The sequence below is a fragment of the Manis javanica genome, chromosome 2 (genome assembly GCF_040802235.1).
Source record: "Manis javanica isolate MJ-LG chromosome 2, MJ_LKY, whole genome shotgun sequence".
Taxonomy (NCBI): Eukaryota; Metazoa; Chordata; class Mammalia; order Pholidota; family Manidae; genus Manis; species Manis javanica.
In genome coordinates this window covers 120,247,762-120,269,074 of record NC_133157.1, presented here as the reverse complement: position 1 = coordinate 120,269,074, position 21,313 = coordinate 120,247,762, and the positions used below count along the sequence as shown (strand labels likewise).

General features: G+C 45.6%; 1 protein-coding gene across 2 annotated transcripts in view; it reads right to left on the bottom strand.

Moving 5' to 3' along the window:
• Positions 1–21,313, bottom strand: part of FAM171A1 (family with sequence similarity 171 member A1) — a 104,532-nt gene that overhangs the window by 30,096 nt on the left and 53,123 nt on the right. The window contains exons 2-4 of one of the 2 annotated variants that reach the window (XM_037001678.2): positions 15,784–16,011; positions 11,193–11,285; positions 2,126–2,284 (exon numbers count right to left, since the gene is read on the bottom strand). In XM_037001678.2, coding sequence (XP_036857573.2) covers positions 2,126–2,284; positions 11,193–11,285; positions 15,784–16,011 — 480 coding nt within the window. The remainder of the gene's footprint in view (positions 1–2,125; positions 2,285–11,192; positions 11,286–15,783; positions 16,012–21,313) is intronic. The other variant, XM_037001679.2, reaches the window with a different exon arrangement.

Genomic DNA, 21,313 nt, shown 5'->3' with positions numbered 1-21,313 from the left:
CGGAATATCTGGGGGGCAGAGGCAGGCTGCCCACTGTAACACCAGGAAACTACAGAGCAGAGAGATGGGAATAAGCAAAAGTGAGGAAGTGGCCTGAAGTTCCTCGTGGCTGCAATTCTCTATTTATAACCCTGGAAACTCCCTCTCAATGAACATAATGTCCCTTAGAATATTCCTAGGGAACCTCCTTTGGAGCACTTTCCAGTCACATTTGTGATTCTGGTCATCCTCCCTGAACTCCATTTACGACCTGTCCTCTCACACAGGTATGTGTGGTCCAGGGGCTACACTAGCTCAAATCTCTTAGATGGGTTTTATAAAATAGGTGGTCAACAATTATGGGCAGAAGAGAAGCCATGCACAGAGAGACTGGAGATGAGCTGGCGGGTGCTGAATGCTCCCTGCCCTTGCAGTGGCACACATACCCCTGGGGGCCGCCTTTCCTGGCAGACCTCAGAGAAGGTCTGATTCTTCCTAGGTTAACTGATTAGTTATTTCAGTGGTAAAGAAGTTGAATGTAACCTTCCAAAGACCTTCTCTCTTTTCTCTAAAATAACAGAGTGATTTTAAAATAGGACAAACTCCCCTAAAATCAATAGTCCTACATCTTTGTGTTCTTCCCCTGTTGACTCGGACTTCATCATTTATTCAAGAGCTCTTGGAAGTGGAGCATGGAAAAATTAATGAGAGCTGAGGAATGAGGTTGCCCCTCCAAGTCAGGGTTTTATGATGGTGCACCAGTTTGTCAGGGAGCCTGGGTGCAGGTTTCATCATAGTCTCAGAATGTACTTTATTGTGTTCCCCAAAATGCTACTTTTCTCCCTGGCCTGTACCTTTGAAGTGTAAGTCCATATTTTTTCCCAATGATGTTTACTGTAGATGAATATCCTGCACCATTCCCATGGCCAGTTACAAATGTTAATCACATCGTGGTCACCCAAAAATTAAAGAAGAAACATTTCTGAAAACACGTACTACAGAGGGAAGAAGAGCAAATAACAAACAATAAGGTCGCCTTGATCAGTAATGAGGAACTCATAAGCATCCTACAAAATGTATTGCAGGTCTTCAGGCTTTTCCAGAATGATCCGTATATGTAAAGCACTGGACCATGAAGTGAAATTCAACAGTAGTGGCCCTGGGAAATGCACTAACGATTTAACCCAGAACAGCCTCTGGTTTTCAAGTTTATGCTGTGACTACTCTTTTAAGTGTCAGGGAAGAGGAGACAAGAAAATGATTCAGGACTACAGAATCCGCCATTCTCCATTCACCAGGAGGAATGGGCCAGCAAGCTGTTGGCTGTGAATGGAGGTGAAAGGTACATGTCTCCAGTCTTTTACTGATAAGGGATTATTATATATTTTCTGGCTGGTGGCTTTAATTTCTCTGATCTTTTAGCTCTGTATGTCATGCCAGAATAGGGTGATAATGACTGAGCTTATTCAGAGGTCTGCCAGGTGAGGATTCAGAATCAGCCTCAAAGCCTGACTACAATTTGCCGAGTGAAGGCAGGGAGAGCAGCAAAGAGAAAGGGAAGATGTGAGAAAATGCTGATGGACTGGACAATGGGCAGCAGAGGCCCCCACTCCTCAGTGCTCCATGTGGCAGGGGGTGGAGAGCATTGGTTTGCTCATCTCTGAACCAGTGCCACCCCTTCCCCTCCCAGCTGTGACACGTGGGTGCAAGGGCTACACATCTCTGCCAGGGCACCGAGGCAGGCTACTCCACCAAAGACATGCTCCAGGGCCAGTGGGACAGGCTGAGGACAGAAGGGCAAAAAGCCTGTAACTCTGATCTTTCACTTAAAAAAAACACAATTTCAATTAAAAGAACTCCTCTGAATTAAATATATTTAGTCCACCAAAAGAGAGCTCAGAGAAGGTACCTAAAGCAACTGGTACCAGTAGAAAGGCTCAAGGAGACATATGCAGTAAAATTCAACCCTGCCGTGGTGCAGACTGAATTCCTTAAGTAACCCGGCTTCGGTACACTTGAACTTGTAGATGGAACACCCTGGCTGCAACTTCGCTCCAGCTCTCCCTTTTAATACTAACCCTTCCAAGCCATGTAGAAAGACTCAAACCCAGAAGCCCCAGCCAGAAAGAAAAGAGACTCAAATTACCTGTTTCATTTCCATCTAATCCTCGCAAAAAAGGAAAACTGTCCACCTCTGAGGGGGAACTGGCGGCCGTGAGAAAAGCCGTCAGGTCACTGTAGCTGGTGTTCTCAGGCAATCGCAGAGCTCTTCTCTGGAAATGCACACGAGGCTGTGGCCGGGCACCTGCAGAAATTAACCTCTGAGTTAATTCCCAAAGGAGCAGTTTCTGTTTTTAGAAAATGCAAAACCAGGAAGTGCTTCTCTCCAGTGTCAGCATGCCTCCCTCACCCCTCCCCTTTCCCACATCTCCTCCCATCCCCCACTCATGCAGGACACAAAGATGTGACAACATGGTATTATGGGGATAGAAATAATAGCCCATTGTCACATTTGTTTTGACACAGGATGTTATTTAGGTTTTTTAACAAAAAGCTTTCCAAGTTCTATTTGTGAGCAGTCTTTTCACTGCACAGCACTTGCCTATGGATGGGGTAATATTTTGGGAACGGAAGTCCATGTAAGGGAAACAAATAGATAACAGTTCACCTCCCTATACAAATAAGGCAAGAGATACTCTTTGACACTGTTAAAAAACATATCCTTTTTCTTCCTGGTAAAATCTGGTTTAACACTACAGACCAAACTGAAGCAGAACAAGGGAATTAAATATGCAGTCTGGACAAGAATTGCAAACAAGAGCCCGACTGTAATGTACCCTTTCCCTTCTGTGGCAGCACCGTTTGGCTCCAGTCTCTTCTGGTGGGGTGCATCCTATTTGCAACAGATTATGTTGCGATTTTATGATAACATCTTGAAATGATGTGCAGAAGGATGGGTGGGGCCCCATTCAGACCTCATCTGCATTTAGTGTGCCAGATGTTGTTTTGATTATAAAATCTCAACATGTTCTTACCTAATGTAGTGACAGTCACAAGACGTAGAGGTGCTAAGTCATTTTGCACAAACCCAGCAAAAACATTATCCAGCCAAAAACTAATAGAAAGGGGAGTTGCAACATTTACCAACCAAAATACACATTTTGCCAGATTAAAATAGTGGTTCCTTAAAAGTGATGGTCTGCCCTGATCTGGTCATCACAAACCCAACCCGAGGCATGGAGCAGGCTATTTCCCCTGTGCGTGGCCAGGCTCCTTCTGCCCAATCAATGGCTGTCTGGCACAACAGCCCTGCCAGAGCCAATGGTCTTTATGCCAACCTCAGGGTTCCTCTTAACCCTGGATCAGGAAATTTTAAGGGGGACATAGGCCTATCTCAAAGTGTTCTAGAATAAGAGAGTTTCAGAGCTCAAAGGATCCATGTCTCTCTTCCTACTGATAGGCCACAAAGGCCCAACAGACTGACAGCCAATAGAGATGTAAGTCTGGGGTAGGTGGGCTTGACTGTGTATGACTGAGGTGGTAGAGAGTCACGATAATCCTCTACTTTCTAGAAATCACTAGTTAGGTTTCACAGATGACTAGTTCTCCACTCCATGAAACACAGGCCCAGGTGTAGGGCCCCTGGAAGCCAGGAGCTCAAAGTCATGACCATCCTATCTAACTCCAGTCATTGCCTCTGAACCCAACTGGACATGCACACCAGTCTCAATTCAGCTCCCTAGTGCCCTTTCTTTATCACCCAAACAAACCTACAGCAGTCTGCTAACACACCCACTATCTGTATCTTTTCACTCCCGGCTCTTCCTGGTCTGGTGACTGTCTTTGATTTCACAGAACACTTGGTAGCTTCCTCCTGTCACCTCCTGGGTCTGCATCAAGTTCAGGGGGCCTTGTACCCTCGGGGGGTGATCCAACCCAGCCAGAAGTGTCTGCTTCTCCTGATTCCTCTCCTACCTTCGCCATTCTTGCTGTTTGCTTCTTTATTCTTCCCTGGGCTGCCCTCAGAGATGGAAGGTCAAAGTCAGCCCTTCCTTTCCAGCTCCTCACGTCCAGCTACATCACGGCATTTGCTGCTCCTATTTCTTTTTCCCCAGAGATAGTTAACTTTCTGATACTTTGTTTCCGTTTCTCCACTTCCTTCCATCTCCATAATGCTGCTGATGTCTGGGTCTCACACAGTCGGGGAGCAAGAACTTGCTAATAGGAAAGATGTGTGACATGTGATAGGGCAAAGGGGGGCTTGCCCTCATAAGGATTAGGGCAGAGAACAGAATCCAGCGTGGTTACCTTAGAACAGGTGGGGTACGTGCCCCCTTCAGGAACAGCCCCTGGGAGGTGAGAAGGCCAAGACTGTTGGGAAGACTCCTCTGGCGGCAAGGAACAGAAACCCACTCATGCTAGACCAAAGGAAAAGGCGGGAGGGGGAGTCAGGCTGAACCCAAGGACAGCAGTTCTAATGGGAACCTGCAGACAACAATCCACTGCTGGGCCCAACTCTCAGGGGCCACGGGGCAGCTCGTCCTGATTCTGTCTGTCTGTCTGTCTCTGTCTCACTAGTACCTTCTCTTATTCTCAGGCATATTAAGCATTTCCATAGCAGATGCATCTCTCTCCCCCCCAGCTGCGGCCTCCTTTCCCTTTTTTGTGAGGAGAACTTGGTCCCTCGCCAGACACCTGCAGTCTATGTGCTGTGGCTGGCAGGAGGGGGCCCAGATGGGCCACGCCCAGGGGAGGTGTAGTGGAAGGGGCTGTGGCCTGTCCGGCTTATGTGACACACGCTGCGACCAGCACAACATGGATGTCTCAGCTGAGGGAGCAAACACGTCCCCACTGTTGAGCAAAGGCCGGACCTCCCTGCCTGCTGAAAAGACCTCAGGGACAAGCTATTCAAAGCCGTGGTGTAAATGAAACCCAAAGCATATGGTTTGGTTTATGTCCTTAGACCAATTTTCACATATGAAAGCTGCTAAATTTCCACAATCCCAGGAAGGGATGTGAGTGGGTGATGGGAGGATGGAGAGTGGACAGGTCTGCTGGTCTTCTCTGGGCACCACTCGTTCATACCCCTTTCAGCAGCTGTTTCCTCTGCCTCTCACACTCGGGGCTGCATCCTATTCCCCCAAAGGCTCAGGCCCTACTTTGCGGAAAGCCCTGGGACCACCACATCTCCTTGCCTCACAGTCTCCTTCTTCCTCTGTCTCTGCTCTCTGCTGACATCCACCCAAACCTCTATCCTAACTTTTGCTTGTTTTATTGTAAGACTTGGCTCTACCAACTATTCTTGCCTTTGTCAATAATCTTTCTCTACAGGCTCTTCCTCCCCCAAAAATATACTGATTTTTTCCTCTTTTAGGAAAATAACAATAGAACATGACTTTACTTCTGTTGCCTCTGTAAGTGAATGTCTTCTCTCCTTCCATCCAACCCCCAGTGATGTGGCTTTTCCCCACGACACATGCTGCCCTTGGAAATGTCAACTGATGACTGTGTAATCTGCAAACCCCATGACTATTTCTCGGTCTTCATCCTTGCTGACCCCTTCACAATGGCCAACACTGTTCCCTGCCCCCGCCCAGGAACCCATCCTGCTTGGCATTCATGTCCTGCATGCTGGTCTCTCCAGAGTCAGCCTGCTTTTTCCTCTGCAAGTGCTTTTTTCTCCTCCTGCCTCCAGAAAAAAAAAATTCCTAAAGGGCTGTCTTCAGTTGCTTCTGCTGCTTCTGGATTCTCTCCTTACTGACTTGCCTCTTCTGCTGCAACCTTAGCTGGTACCTCCTTGCCCATGCCTACATTTCTCTCTGCCTTCTGGACATCTCAACCCTGATGCCCACCAGGCACTTTGCTATCTTCATCTCCCTTTTCTCCCACTTAATAGCATCCTATTCCCCCAGACACCCAGGTTTGATTCCATCATTTTCCCTTTCTGCTGTTCTGCACATTCATGAAGTACCAGGACTGGCCAATCTTCCCTCACCAACATTTCCTCAGCATCTTCTTCCTTTCTGTCTCCATCCCACCTCCCCCACATTACCCCTCACCTTAATTACTGCAAACATCTCTTTATTGGCCCTTAACAGCTTCAGCCTCACACCTTTTCCACCTCATCTATTGAAACATTGACTTTTCTAAAATTCCACTCTGATCACATCCTTTCCCTCTCCAGAAACCTCCAAGAGATCTCCACTACTTACCACATTAACAATAATGGTGACAATTACAGACCCAAACTGCTATTACACCTGTCTTAGTAAACACAAGGTGTAGCTCAGTGCTTTAGAATTTACAAAGTTCTTATATACATATTATTTCACTTAATATTTACAACAATCATATGAAGAAGGAAGAAATCCTCTCTTTATGGGTAGGGAAACGGAGGCCCAGAGAGGTTAAGTGACTTTGCCAAAGTCATTCTGTTTTCTAAGAGGCTGAAATGAATTCTCTTAATTCTAACTTCTGCATCCCTTCCTAGTCACCATCCTATCTGAGAACAGATGCTCCATGGATCACCAACAGGCTCTCAGCCTCTGGCCATGCAGGGCTGCACAGTCTGACTGGCAGAAATGCTCAGGCCCCTTCTCCATCACCTCTGCTGCACATCATCCAGGAGGCGTCTCAAATGCCCTCTCTTCTATGCAGCCTTCTTGATCCCACCCAAGCTCTAAACTCCACTTGTAGCTTTCCATAGCACTGATCTTTCTGTGCCTTGTATTATGTTTATTTGTGTATTTGTACATCTCCCTGAGCAGAGGCATCATGAGAAGAGAACATGGGCGGTGGGATCGCTTAGCTGTACATGTCAATCTTCCCTCTACCACTTTCTGTTCGAGTGACTTTGGGCCTCAGGTTCTCTATCTTTAAAATGGGAAAGACTCATGCCTATCTCATAATACAGGCTGTTCTGACACTAGATCAGAACACATATGTATGATGCTTCACAGACCCTCCCGTTGCCTTGGTACCTAACAGGGTCAGGATAAGCATTAATTCCCCATCTCCTCTCCCCTTTAGGCTGAAGCTCCTTGAAAGCTGGCATTCTGTCAAACACATCACACTGTGTCCTGTGTATAGCTGGTACTATACAGATCTGCATGTCACATTATACTGGGTAACTCACTATGTCCTGATAATGGTCTGTCTCAATTCTGACTAGGTCTAGGTTCCTCTGTCTTGGCACTACTAACATTTCAGGCCAGGAATCCTCTGTTGGGCGAGGCAGGCTGTACTGTGCACTAGAGCGTGTCTAACAACACCCCTGACCTCTGCCCACCAGGTGCCAGGAGTAATTCCCAAGTTGTGACAATGCCAAATGTCCCTGGGGGACAAAATCATCCCTGACAGAGAAACACAGCACAAGAGTATCTGAGCATGCTCACAATGACCCAGGTGATACGCCATTTCCTACGTAGTGGGCACAGGATATGTGAAAAGGAAAATGTCCAAGGCTCTGCTGTCCTGGGGCTCAGGAGGAAGCAGGCAGTGGTGGAAATGGCCTAATCACCATAGGCTTCTAAGTGTTAAAAAAAGAGAGCTACACTAAAAGCCTGGGAGAAACTCCAAGAGAGCCACCAGCTGCCCAAGAGAAAGGAAGTTTCCAAGCGCCATCTGTGTCCTGTGTCTTGAGGCTCTGTGGAGGCAGACGGGAAGACGCGGACACCTGAGAGCAGGTCCAGTGTGGGCAGGTGTGTGGGTCTTCAGAGAGACGAGGTGTTGTGCAGGGTGAAGGGCCTCCTGCTCAAGGGTCTGGGCTTGAGGAGGCCTGCACAGGACAGTCTGCGGGGGTTCCTGTTATGGGAGCCCAGTAGGCGTGTTTGTTTTTATCCAATTATGGTAGCAGATGGGAGGGTGTGGGTCCTCCAGGAGGTTGTTATGAAGGGGTTACCGTAAGAAATGACAATGTGCCACAGAGGCAGTTGGGCCTGGGGACTCAAGTGGAAAAGGTGGCTGGAGTTCAAAGCCATTTTTTGGACTATGGGAGAGGAGGGGAAGGAAGAGCCCTGGAGGAGCCTGAGAGGCAGGAGGGAGTGAGCATGGTGAGGGCTACAGGGAAGGGAGCAAGGAGGGAAGGACAGCAGCAGGGGAAGCAGACCGGCAACTCAGCAGGGAAAGTTCCAGAGAACGGCCGAGGCAAAGTAAGAGGGAGTTAAGGGGTACACTGCTTGAGGGAAGACATTTCCAAAGTTTGGGGGGAATTAAAGTGAGGAGCCCGGAACTTTAAGGAGAGATGGGGGTTAAGAAGGGCTTCTCCAGAAGGTAGACTTCATAATTTGGGAGCTGAGAAAGGACTAAATGGGAAAGATGGAATATTGTGCACAGAGGGAGGTTGAGAAGGAAGGAGGAGTGGGTTCTGCAGGTGTGGGAAGGGCTTGAGATGCAGGAGGAAGCACAGGGAGGTGGTGCAATGTCCCCTTAGAAGAGGAACAGAAAGGGGCCACCGGAGGCATTCTGCCCTGATGGCCTCCACTTTCTCTGTGAAACAAGGTCATTGTCAAGAGGAGGGCTTACAGGTGGGGTGGGGTGTGAGCGTGTGGTGGGAGAGGTCCCAGCAGCTGCTCTGGGAGCAGAAAGGAGAGCAGGAAGGGGCCCAGGCAGCAGACAGAGACCCTGAAGGGGTGGGGCTGCTGGTGATGGCAGCTGTGACAAGAGACAGGGGTGACGACAGTGCAGCATCTTTATGGCACCTTCTTATTTACTGTCACCACATTCTGAGGTGACAAAATGCCTGTTTCTCCTGAGACGGCATGAAGGTCTGCCATGTACTTTGGGAGCCAGAGCTGCAGGCTGCCAGCCACAGTCTCATCCCCCAAATCCCAACAATGCCTGCTTTACCGTATCATTGATCATCTTGAAATTTAAATTTTGGACTCACCACCAAACTCCTCCCCACATGACTTTGGTGTGAATGTGCTCCTCAGCAAAGTGCAAAACACTCTCAAAGAAAATAATTCTTACACAATAATAGACCAGTGTTCTCGCTTTCCATCTCACTACAGACTTTAAAAGCAATTTGCAAGACTTCTACAATAAGCACATTTTCAGATATAGTCTATATGCTGGGAATTCCTTATAGTTAACCAACCACTAGGCTGGCTCTTCCCCTCACCACACTGTTATCCTAAGACGGCTCCAGGCTTTCTTTATAAAACAAAGTCAACAGTAACAGCACAGTCCCATTCCTTATTTTCAGAAGGAAAGGCCACTGACCGCAGTCCAATCCCACTGGAAATAGGCATTTATCATGCACCTTGTATGTCTGAAGGCATTCTAACATAACCCCACCTCGTCTGATGAGAGAACAGTTTTTGGGTGTGGATGGTCAGAATTTAAATAGTTACTGTACCTACACAGAAGAAAACAAATGGGCAGTCTTTTTTCAAGGAAAACTCTCATTAACCCTGAGTTTATTCTATTTTATGTGGTTGTAAACATTTCAAACCAAAACTTCAGCTGAGGGATTAAGCATCTGGCTAATGAGAACAGTGGACTCCTTTCTCTCCTGTCCCGTCTCCATCCCTCACCCAGTGGCCTCCATTCCTTCAAATCTTTTACTCTAGTGTCACCTAAAACCAAACAATGAGGCATCACCCAAAACTATGCACAGAATGTGTGTGGAGCTACATCACTGAAATGTTAGCACACTACCTGCCTTTTCTCAGGAAAGTCTGACGTATTCTAACATCCAAGTGATACACTAAAATTGAACTGACTTACAGCTCTTGTCAGGCATGAACTTATTTTTTTCTCTTTTCTGAAGCCATAAAAAAATATATATCTACACTTGACCAGTTTGACAACACAAATTTAACATATCATTTAGAAATCCAGTTTTATATTGATTTGATAGAACAGAACTGCAAAGACCCCAAATTACCTTCATGTGCCTTTCCTTCCAGCTGGTAAAGAAGCTTGAAACAGAAGCATCCAGTACTATTATTGCCATGCCTCAGCTCTACTGAGACAGGGAAAAGTGTAACTAACAATTATGAGCAAAGCTAATCAAAGAACAATTGGAGGTACCAAGGCCCATGGGCTTAAGCCCAAGGTATGGTTCTCACGTGAGAGGCTGCTAGGGTCCAGGTTCAGCTCTGCTTGCTCTTAGCGGGGGGAAAAGGATGATGAATTTCACTGTGCAACTGGTATGAAAATCTGTATTTCTATTCTTGCTTTCTCTCCAAACGTGAGTCACATATACTGCTAGATGTTCCCACTTATTTTCTTTTCAGACACACCTTCTAAAAGCAGTGACTACATGTTCACCTCTGCATGTTCCTCACAGCACTCAATACAAAAAAGGATAAATGATTTCAAATCATTTGCAAATGGCACATGAATGTGGCTAGACAGAAAATGATTGGTGAAAAATGATATAACGATAAAGGAAATAAAAAGCTAAATGGAGGAAATATCAAGAGCCAGGAAATATCATTCTCAGGCCCAGGATGCAGATGGAAGAAACTGCTCTTCTTGGCACAGAAATACATTTGACTCCCTATTCCAACCTGAACACGGACTAAGGCAAGTCCCCCCAATATGTTTAAAGTACACACAAGCTTTACACACCAGCATCTCTGCAGGAGAAATTAGAAGGGGTGAGGTCACATTTACACAAATCACTTTGTGTGAGATGGACTGAGAAAATGATGGGCAAGAAAGAGAAAGGCCACATAGGCATGCCTATCAACCTGTGTTTTCTTAGGGGGAATTTTTTTATTGGGTAAAAAGCCATGACATTAAATTTACCACTGTAACCACTTCTAACTGTACAGTTCAGTAGTGTTAACTATACTGACATTATTGCACAACAGATTTCCAGAACATTTTTGTCATATGCAAAACTGAATCTACACTCTTAAATTCTTATGAACCTCTCTCTGCTTAAGGAGGCCTACACAGGGTCCTGGGCTCTGAACCCAGTAGATGAATGTTCTCTCTCCTTTGGAGAAGAGGGAAATGTGGTACACAGTGTGGAGGAGCCCCTTCTTTTTATTCCCCAACACTTAAAAGCTAACCCTAAAAGAATAAGATGATAGCCAATGGGTTTAATCAAAATTCAAATGTGTTGTGCCCTCATAGGAACAGTAGATGTTATGTTCAGCTCTGGATAAAGTCACTGCCATCACTACCCGACAACAAGCCATCCCTAATAAGTTGGTCCAAAAGCTACCGTTGCTTCTCTCTTTAAATATTCAACATACCTTGGAATCCTGATACTATTTGGACAACATCTTCATATACCATTAGAGTAGCAGATCGTTCTGGAAGCAAGCCAAGGCTCAGGGAAGAAAACACTGTAGAAAAAAAAATGGATATAAAGGAATTCTGACATTTAAATCAATGTCCATTCCAATTGTTTGGGTGCTCTGCATTTTGTATTCTCTGATTTCAAATCACTCCATAATATTGATTTTTAGTGTTGTGACACAATCAAAAATATATATTTGGTCTCTGCCCCAGCTTCTTGACACACAGCTCTTAAATCCCTTGTAATTTCCTGGGTGGTGGCAGTGTTTTTTGTTCTAATGAGGTGACTCGGGGGGTGGGGTGGGGGGATCCCAGATGGCTCCTGGTGGTCCCCAGGAAGAGCAAGCCATGACTAGAAGCTTGGAATTTTCAATCCTATCACTCCTACCTCCAGGGAGGGGAGACTGGGTTAATAATAATCAGTCATACATACATGATGAAGCCTCCAAGAAAACTCCAAACATACAAGGTTTGGGAGACTCTGGGTGGATGGACAGGTCTCTGCGGCAGGAGAGTGGCACACCCCAACTGCAGGGGACAGAGCCTCCCTTGCTCGAGACCTTCTAGACCTTACTCTATGTACCTCTTCATCTGGCTGTTTATCTGTACCCCTGAAAATACCCTTTACAATAAAATAGCAAACATAAGTATGTCCCTGAGTTCTGTGAGCCATTATAGCTTATTACTGAACCTCAGGAAGGGGACGTGGGAACCCCTGACTCACAGCCAGTTCAGAAGTACAGATGGCAGCCGGAACTGCTGTCTGAAATGGGGCAGTTCTGTGGGACTGAACACTTAACTTGTGGGGTATGCACTAACTCTGGGTGGTTAATGTCAGAACTGAATTGAATTTAGGACACCTAGTTGTCCAGAGAGTTAGAGGATTGGTTGCTTTGAGAAAAAACTCCACTCATTTGGTGTCAGAAGTATTGTGAGCAGAGGAAACAGTTACCCCTTTAAGTGTGATTAGCAGAAGACTTTCAAAAGCCACAGGAGGGCTACCATCTCTCATATAACAACTGCCTGTCCTACAATAGCCAACAAAGTTTTAACCATTATAAGTTTTTAGTAAAGCATGTGAACCTCTTCACATTAGGAATATATTAAAGTACACACATGCTATATGAATGTAAAATATGTAAAATCAGTATTAACATAAAGACAGACTTTCAAAATATGCTTACTCAGGCTAATGGGTGCCTCATGATAAAAGAATATTCCCCCACCCCCATTCTGAGAACTAATCAGATGATAGAATTCGTGCTATGTTAAAACTACAACTTAAGGGCCTTGACTGCACAAAGCCTACAAGGTTCTGGGCAGAATGTGCATTCAGAAGACAAATAAATGTATTATGGAATAACAAGTATAACTGTTATTACTGAACCCTTACTAATATGCCAGACATCATACTAAGTGTTTTAATGTTGGTAATTTATTTAAATCCCCAAACAATTCTGTGAAATAGGTATAATATTTAACAGATAAGGAAACAGGTCTACACATATGGAATTAACTTGTCCAACATCCCACAGCTGGTAAACACTGAGCCAGGATTTGAACTCTGGAGCCTGTCCTCAACAGCTGTGCTGCAAAGACTCAAATCCAAAGGCCCCCTGAACTTCATCCAGTCCATGTCTCTAAGTTTAAAGAGGATGAAAGCAGGGTCTAGAACAGTAAAGTGACTTTCTGGGAAAAACCAAGTGCTGCCATACTTGTCACTGGCCACTGCATAGTAGTTATCATCAGCTATGACCCCAACTTAGCATTCCTTGCCTCCCTCCCTCCCCTCACCTGTGCCTGAGCCCCATGGCTGAGGAAAGGATGCACAGAGGGAGGGAGGAAGGTGCTTCTTTAACCCACCTCACCAACTGAGTCGACTCCAGGTAAAAGGAAAAGAAGGGACGCCAACTCAACAGTCCAAGCAGATTTATTGCTAAACCTGAGAGGGACCCCTCCCTTCTGGCCAGCAGAACAAGAAGACATCTCTTACAGGCTAAGAAGCTTTTTACGGCTAGGTTCTTTGGTGGGCTTTTTTAGGGGATGGGTCAGGGAAAAAGTGGGCTTGTAGCTTGCTGATATGTCCTCTGGAGAATGCTTACAGCCTGGGTAAGATGACACATAGGTCTCTTGGAGAGGGTAGGTGGGCTTATTAAAAAAGGCGGTCCTTCAGTCCGGGTTCCAGCACCAGGGAAGCGCAATGCGGCATGTCTCCCAGCCCACTACCCACGCGTTCTATCTGCACCATTGCCAGCCGGATCCTTCCAACTTGCATTTCTTCCATCTCGTCCTTTCCTTTATTTCCATTCTCCAAGACTTTCTGGATTTTGCCTGCTAAACATTTCTTACATTTTCCCTACACCTACATCAAATCCACTTTTCATAGCTCGCAAAGCAGTGGCCTCAACCTTTAGTGAACACTTTAATCCACAATGATCTGGGGGCAGGGAGGTTGCTTGTTATACTGCAAATTCCTAGTCAGCGTTCCCACGTGAAAAGGTTGAGTCCCGGAATCTGTACGTTTTTACGAGCACCTTCTGATGCTCTATGTATTCATGCTCAAGACTCAGCTTCCCTCTCTTCCCCTCTGGGAAACCTTCATTCACTCACCTGGGCTGTTTAACTGCCCTCCCGGAGGATCCCTTACATACATATACACATGAATCTATCAGAGCACCTGCCCCAGTAGACAGAAATGGCGTCTGTAGTTGACTTCATAAGTAAATTACAGACTCCCGAGGGGCAAGTTCTGTATCTCCAGATCTTATTCTCAGTGGCCAGGATGGTACCTGGCACAGAGCAGGTACTTAATAAATGCAAACTGAACTAAAGAGAATTTTGTGAATGAGGGTAGACACGGGGGCTTTAACAGACAGGTACAGCCACCTTTACTTAGCTCCCATGGGTCCCGAGGTGGCGGGGTCCCCATTGGGGAGTATCTGGAGGTGCTACGACACAGAGATGAGCACTCACATTGGTGTTTTGCCAGGTATTGTGCTAGATGACACACACTCACGGAGCCTCTACTGTGTTTCAGTCACTGTAAGATGGTTTTTGATCAGAATGACTCTACAAGGTGGTATTAGCCCCACTTATAGAGACTGGCATCAAAGCTAGAGAGGCTCAGACACAGGCTGAGAGCCAGAAGCAGGTGGTCTGCCAGAACCAATACTCAGGCAGTACCTGCTCTGTTACAGACAGACAATGTGGTCCGGCACCAGTTGGAGCCTGAGGTGAGCAGACAGAAGGGGGGCCTTGTGCTGTTCTCCATCTACCCCACCCCAAACTGAATCTGTGTCAGGCACCATCCTCACCCCTTGTGGGAGACTGAACTGGCGACTGGTAATATTGTGATACTATGATTTGTAGTAAGAAATAAGCATTTGGTTCTGGCTTAGGGCTACTAAGATCCTTGGAATTTCCTAAGTTCTAAGAGTCCTAAAGGTGTGTTTTGTTATTCACAGCATGCCCCTTTCAACAGTTTCAGTTACTGAGGTGATATTTCCAAAGCCCCTAGGTAACCTAAGAGTAGGCACTGGTTGCCTGAGAACCAACCATGTGAGGCTGACCAGCCAGGGACAGGGGGTGCCTGGAGGCTGATGAGTTAACTGGTTGTGCCTATGTAATGACACCTCCATAAAACCCAAAAGGAAGTGGTTTGCGGCCAGGATGGCAAATTCTGGGGCAGCAGCAGGCCTGAGGGGCACGGAAGCTCTGCACCCCTTCTCCTATGTATGCCCTATACATGTCTTCCATCTGGCTATTCCTGACTTACATCCTTTCATAATAAACCAGGGATCTAGTAAGTTAAAAGGTTTCTCTGAGTTCTATGAGCTGCTCCAACATATTAAGGGAACACAGGAGGGGGTCATGGGAATCTGATTTTTAGCCAGTTGGTCAGAAGTACAGGTGACAACCTGGACCTATGACTGGAATCTGAAGGGGGGCTGCATGTGAGACTGAGGGATCTGACACTATCTTCAGGTAAACAGTGTCAGAATTGAGTTAAACTGTGGAACACACAACTGGTGTCAGAGAATTTGAGAGTTGCTGGATGTGTGGGAAAAATCCCACAGGTCTGGTGATCAGAAGTGCCAGCAGTGAAGGAGAGTACTGGAGTGAGGAGCACACGGGACTGTGCTGTCCCTTAGCAGATGAGCAGGGGGAAAGAGAAGGCAGCTACCTGGCATTCCCTACCTCTTTGGCCAGCTTTGCTCTCAGTGAAGCAGAAAGAGGAGGCTCCATTCCAGAGCACTGCTCCAATGCTATCCTGCTGCTTGTATCAATAAGGAACAAACCAGAATGTTGGGGAAACAAGCAGAAACTCTTAAGCTTTTGATTCTGTCATGTGTGTATAATAAGTGAGAGCCCCAACTATCTTCATACGGGGATTCTGCCCTTCTTTCACTTAAGGGACCCCAACAAGTAAAGCCAGAGACTAAACAATTATTTTCCTGACTTCCACTTTCAAAGTTGTTTCTGTGTATGATTCCATCACTAGCCTGTACCATGAGCTGTTTTAGAGAATGGTTAAGACTACCTTACCGGGTAACCGGATGGGCTTCCACGGGGCTGAGTTTGGCACATAAGCGTGCTTTGTGGCCGTGACGATCAACTGATTGCCCAGCTTATACTGGAACTTGATGAAGGCAACACCATCTGTCCCCGCAGTGCCAGAGGCGATAGAGACCTGATTGGTGAAAATCTCGATGAGCGCATCTGGGACAGGCTGATGGGTGCTAGCATCACTGACATGGACCTTTAGCGTGACCTCTGGAATAGGAAAAAGCAACAAAGAACAGTAACTCTAACTGGGCAACTTTAACAGCAATTAAGCTTTAATTGCAAGAGGAGTGGGAAAGTAGAATATGCTAAGAACATCTAGAGCTATCTCCAAAGTATGAATCATTTTAACCAGGAAACATTTTCTTCTTAAGATATCTTTATTCTTTATAAGATTTCCTATTTTTTCAAAACCACTGCTCATTACAAACTGCTTTCCTTTTTGCTCCTCTGCCTATACCAACAAATAATTGAGAGAGAAATTCTATCCCTTTAAAACATGGTGTGATCAACACAATACTCTTTCATGCTTCCCAGCTCAAACTGCTGGCAAGCAGCCTAAACAAGGCTCAGGCAGCTACAGAAGTACCCTGCAGGCTGTAAGAATTGCAGCCATATTCTTCTGTGGGCCTGCTGAACATGAATATGAGTAAGCCAGGATCGTTGTGCTGGTAATCATGAAGACTAGATTGAAAAGTAATCCAAAGTATCTTTAAAAGGAAGGACCCCAAGAGTGGGAGAAGAGAAGGATAGAAGAAGTAAAAACAGGAAAAGGAAATGCTTGAAAAGATAAAGTTGAGATAATAATAATGGCAAAAACAGATAATGAATGTGGGAAATAGATCCAAATTTATGTTAAAAAATTTAAATGGATTGTGTAATTATCATTTATTCATGCAAGATATGTTTACTGAGTGCTCCTCTATGCCTAGAACTGTGAGTAATTGTGCAACTACAGCAGAGGGTGAATAAAAGTTAGTAGATAGGCAAGTGTTTATCTATGCCTGGGTGGTGTTGACTGCAGGCACAGAGCAGCACTGATGGAATGGCATGTGCAAAGGCTCAGAGGCAAGAAAAAGCCATGTTTCCTGAAGAAATGGAAAGAGATTCTGAAAGCTGGATGGAGTGTGAGGGGTATGAAGCCCAGGGAGAGACGGTGCTAGAATGGAAAGTAGGGAAGGTCACTCATGACAGATATGCAGATTGTACACCACACTCAGGTTTTCTTATTTAACTCACTCTTTTTATCCTCAGGTGGCATGCACAATTACAACATAAAATTATTCAGCTTTCATTAATATTCACATAGCAGAAATCCTCTACAACAGGGCAAGAGGGAAGGTGGCTTTGTAGGGCTGCATTGATGGTTTATGTAATTTTATGGTAATGCAACATTTACCAACAACTGGGATTGCAAGGTTTCTGCTCTCTTTTCAGTTTTCTGAGAAGGCATGAGCAGCTGAGATTTGGAAAAAGCTACAGGAAAGGGGTTTTGTTATATCCAATGTCCTAGATCCTACTACTTGAATTTATTCTAATATAGGAGGCCTAGTTTATGTTCTGCTATTATATATATTTTGAAAGAGATAATTTAGCTATTTTTTTTGACATGACAGGATGGGGAAAAATGTCAATATGGTTAGGTAATTATTACAGACCACTGGGGTATCATTTTTCTAGAGTAACATTTAGAATTAGGTTATCCATTCAACAACAAACAAAATTATTCCTATCAGGGGAGTCATTTTAAAACGAGGAGAGGCATATTTACTAATATGACTCTAATTTTGCAAATTAAAGCAAGACCTTCTAAATGGCTCCAGACCTAAACATGCATTAAGAAGCATGATGTTGGTCAGTGAGAGCTTATGGAGCCTGCTCAGATGGGACATCTGAGTACTTAATTGAAGCTGGGACATCATTCTTTTCCTCCTTACCCTGAACATCCATCACCAGATTCTGCAGGTTTTGATTCTACAATGTATGTCTCAAAGCAGGACCCCCCCTTCTCATGAACACTGTCCTATTTCAGGCCTTTGCCATCTATCAACCAGACTGCTACTCAGCCTCTTAACAGAAACTGCCACTGTCTACAGACCTGTCCCCAAAACCTTATTGAAGCCAGGGGAAGCTACCTGAAATACTGAACTGACACTTCTGGTCTCCCTTCATGAAAATTATCTGGAATTCAAATTCATGTCTGTAAATGAAGTTTTACTGAAACACAACCACACCAACTTACATATTGTCCAAGGCTGTTTTTGTATTCAGTGGTGGAGTTCAGAAGTTTTGACAGAGACTTGATGGCCTGCAAAGCCTTAACTATTTACTTTGGCGCTTTAAAGAAAAAAATCAGCCAACCGCTGACCTCACATCCTGGGCACACAGGCCCCACCTGATCCCCACACAGCTCACAGGCCCTGTGCACTCCCAGACTGCTTCTGTTCCTTCCTTCTTGCTGCTGCTTCTCATCCTTGGAGGAAAGGCCTTTCTGCAACTTGATTCATGTTGCTTTTCCTAGTTATCCTCTGAAAATCCTAGTTAAGGCTTATTGGAGAAGCTACTCCTGACATATCACCAATCCCTCCCCCAACAGGGTTGCAGGCTACTCACCTCTCCCCCAAAACTGTACACATGGACACTGACCCTTCTCTGTTTCCATTCCAGTCATTCCAGTCAGTTTTTTTATGGGCTGAATACACGGGTAGACAATAGTGATCAGACCTCCAGCTTTAAGGGACTTTCTGCTTTAGATTTTGAATAAATACCAAGTATAATTATGAACTAAGATAAGTGCCTCAAAGGAAAACTGGGTACCATGTGAAGGCATATGGAGGGGAGCCTACTTTCAGTGTCAGGTGCGGGGGGTCAGGGAAGGCCTTTGGAGGAGGTGTCACTGAAGTTCAGGCCAGGCGGACATGCAGGAGCCAGCCCAGCAAAGGTGAGTCAGAGCTCTGGATGCCCGGAGCTGAGGATGACCTGGTTGCTTGAGCTGAACGAACACCAGTGAGGAGGGAAAGGCCAGGATGCAAGTAAGCATCTCCTAATACTGCACCTAATACTCTCCTAATACTGTCCAATATGGGAGCCACCAGCCACATACAAGCATGTAAATTTAAGTTTAAATTAATTAAAAGAAACATAAATTAGAATTTGAGCTCCTTGATCCCACCAGGCACAATTCAAGTTATCAACAGCCACATGTGAGTAGGGTCTCTGGTACTGGACAGCACAGACAGAACATTTCCATCATTGCAGAAAGTTCTATCAGATGGCGTTGATTAGGTACTACAAACTCGCATCTCAGAACCTGAGTAAAGAAATTTAGGGTATCTGAATAGTTCAACAAATTCCAAAGAAGATACATCAGAATGTGACTCTGTTTTTAAGGAGTGTACAGTTTTTGAGGGGAGTGGGCACACCCATGTGCCGGAGAGCAAAAAGGATGAGACTGGGTAAAACAGGGTAGAAAATATAGCACAGAAGAGACTAATGAGGTTTAAAACAAAAATTAAACTGAGAAAGAAAAACAATCTGGAAGTACCTATAGAGGTAGAGGTGATGTAGGGGTGACATTAAAGGGGGTACCCATGGACCATACTGTTCAGCTGGAATGGGCACTGCCTGTACAGGAATGTCCTGCGTGACCACAGCTTATCGAGCTCTGGGGGACTGCTGCCTAGGAGAGAGGCACGGGCAGCTGGGCCTTGTGGCCACCCCAGCATCTTCTGAGCAGCCCTCCTCCATCTGAGGGTGCTTCCCTACCACACCTCTGGCCTAAGGCAGAGCCAGAAACTTGTTTTTCCGGCTTTCCTGTAAGCTAAGATGGAGGAATGGACTTTGTCTCTGCTAATCTGATGCCCTCCTGTTGGGTTCTCACTTAGAAGACAGAAAACATAAAGAAGCAGGTCCTTCTTTTGATCAAAGGGACACGAAGGAGGCACCTGGTTTGGGGCCCACAGACCAAGCTGCCCTGTCTCAATGCAGGAGGGCAGGGGGGTGTCCCTGGCTCAGTCTATCCATATGGCCTGGGCCTTGTCCTGGCTGCTAGTCTTGTTGTCCCCACAGTTCTGTAAGCTACCTAAAAGCTTCAGTGAATGTCTTTTCTAGATGAACTAGCTAAGTGGTTGACAGTGTTTGTACTCCTTAGGTTCAGTGTGTCCTGGTACGACACTCTATGGCTGAGGACTACCCCTAGAAACTGTACCCAGCTTGTCCTCCACCCACCCTCTGGCCTTCCTTCTCAGTGTCTATGATGGTTAATTTTACATGTCTACCTTACTGGGTCATGGGGTGCCCAGATATTTGGTCAAGCATTATTCTGAGTGTTTCTGTGGGGGTGTTTTTGGATGAGTAACATTTAAATCAGTAGACTGAGTAAAGCAGGCCACTCACCCTAGTATGGGTGGGCCTCATCCAATCAGTTGAAGGCCTGAATAGAACAAAAAGGCTGAACTTCTTCCAGGTAAAGGAGACGGTCCCCCTGTCTGCCAGCCTTTGAGCTGGGACTTTGGCTAATTACTGCTTTCAGATTCGAAGGAAACATTGGCTCTTCCTAGGTCTCAAGCCTGCCAGTCTTTGGAGAACTACACCGTCCAGTCTCCTGGGTCTCGGGATTGCTAACTCACCTTGTAGATCTTGGGACTTGCCTAACTCCATAATTTCGTGAGCCAGTTCTATTCAGTAAAGCTCTTTCTACACATACGCACATCCAATTGCTTCTGTTTCTCTGGAGAACCCTGACACAGTACCCATCCTGGGTTCCAATTCTGCCTGCTCAGAGTGGGCAGGCCCCAGGAGTGTGTGCTCAGGCCTCTTCTTGCTTCACACTCCTACTCAGCAAATCACTTCATTATCAGGAATTCAGTCACTGCCTCTAGAGCATTCATTTCAAATTTTCATCAGCCAGTGGCAGAATCAAGAAGAAAGAAGCAAGCATGCAGGAATTCTTCCTCCATCACAATTTGCTCTTGGCCAAAACAAGAGTTTGGCTTTGTGGGCACAAACTAGTCCATTTTAAATAGTACAAAGGGCATCTGCTTTGTGGGTAGAAAATGAAACATTATCTTTTAGTCCAGAATTGTCTTTACTCATTTCCTTTCTATCTGCTTTGGATTTAAGCTGCTTCAAATCGCTGGCTCGAGAGAGGGCCCCATAAGTAGCACATTTAGTGCAAATGTAATGGCAGGGACAAGAGGAAGGAGTGATGGTCCATACTTCACAGGTACGAGGAAGAACCCTCAACCAGTGTTTAACAAACCTGCCTGCAAACATTGAGAGGCCATGCAGAGCATATGCCTTGTTTATCCTTCTCCCCCCTTGTCTTCAAATAATAATTTATACCTTGAGTTATTTTTCTACAAATGACTGAGTTCCAATTCTGCATTTATTTTACAACTTCTCACACAGACTCCAAAATGAGCATTCTCAATCCCTCTCTGGCAATCACAAGGTAACAGGTACCACTCCAGATCATGAAGTTCTTTGTGGTTTTCACTGGAAACAAAGCTAG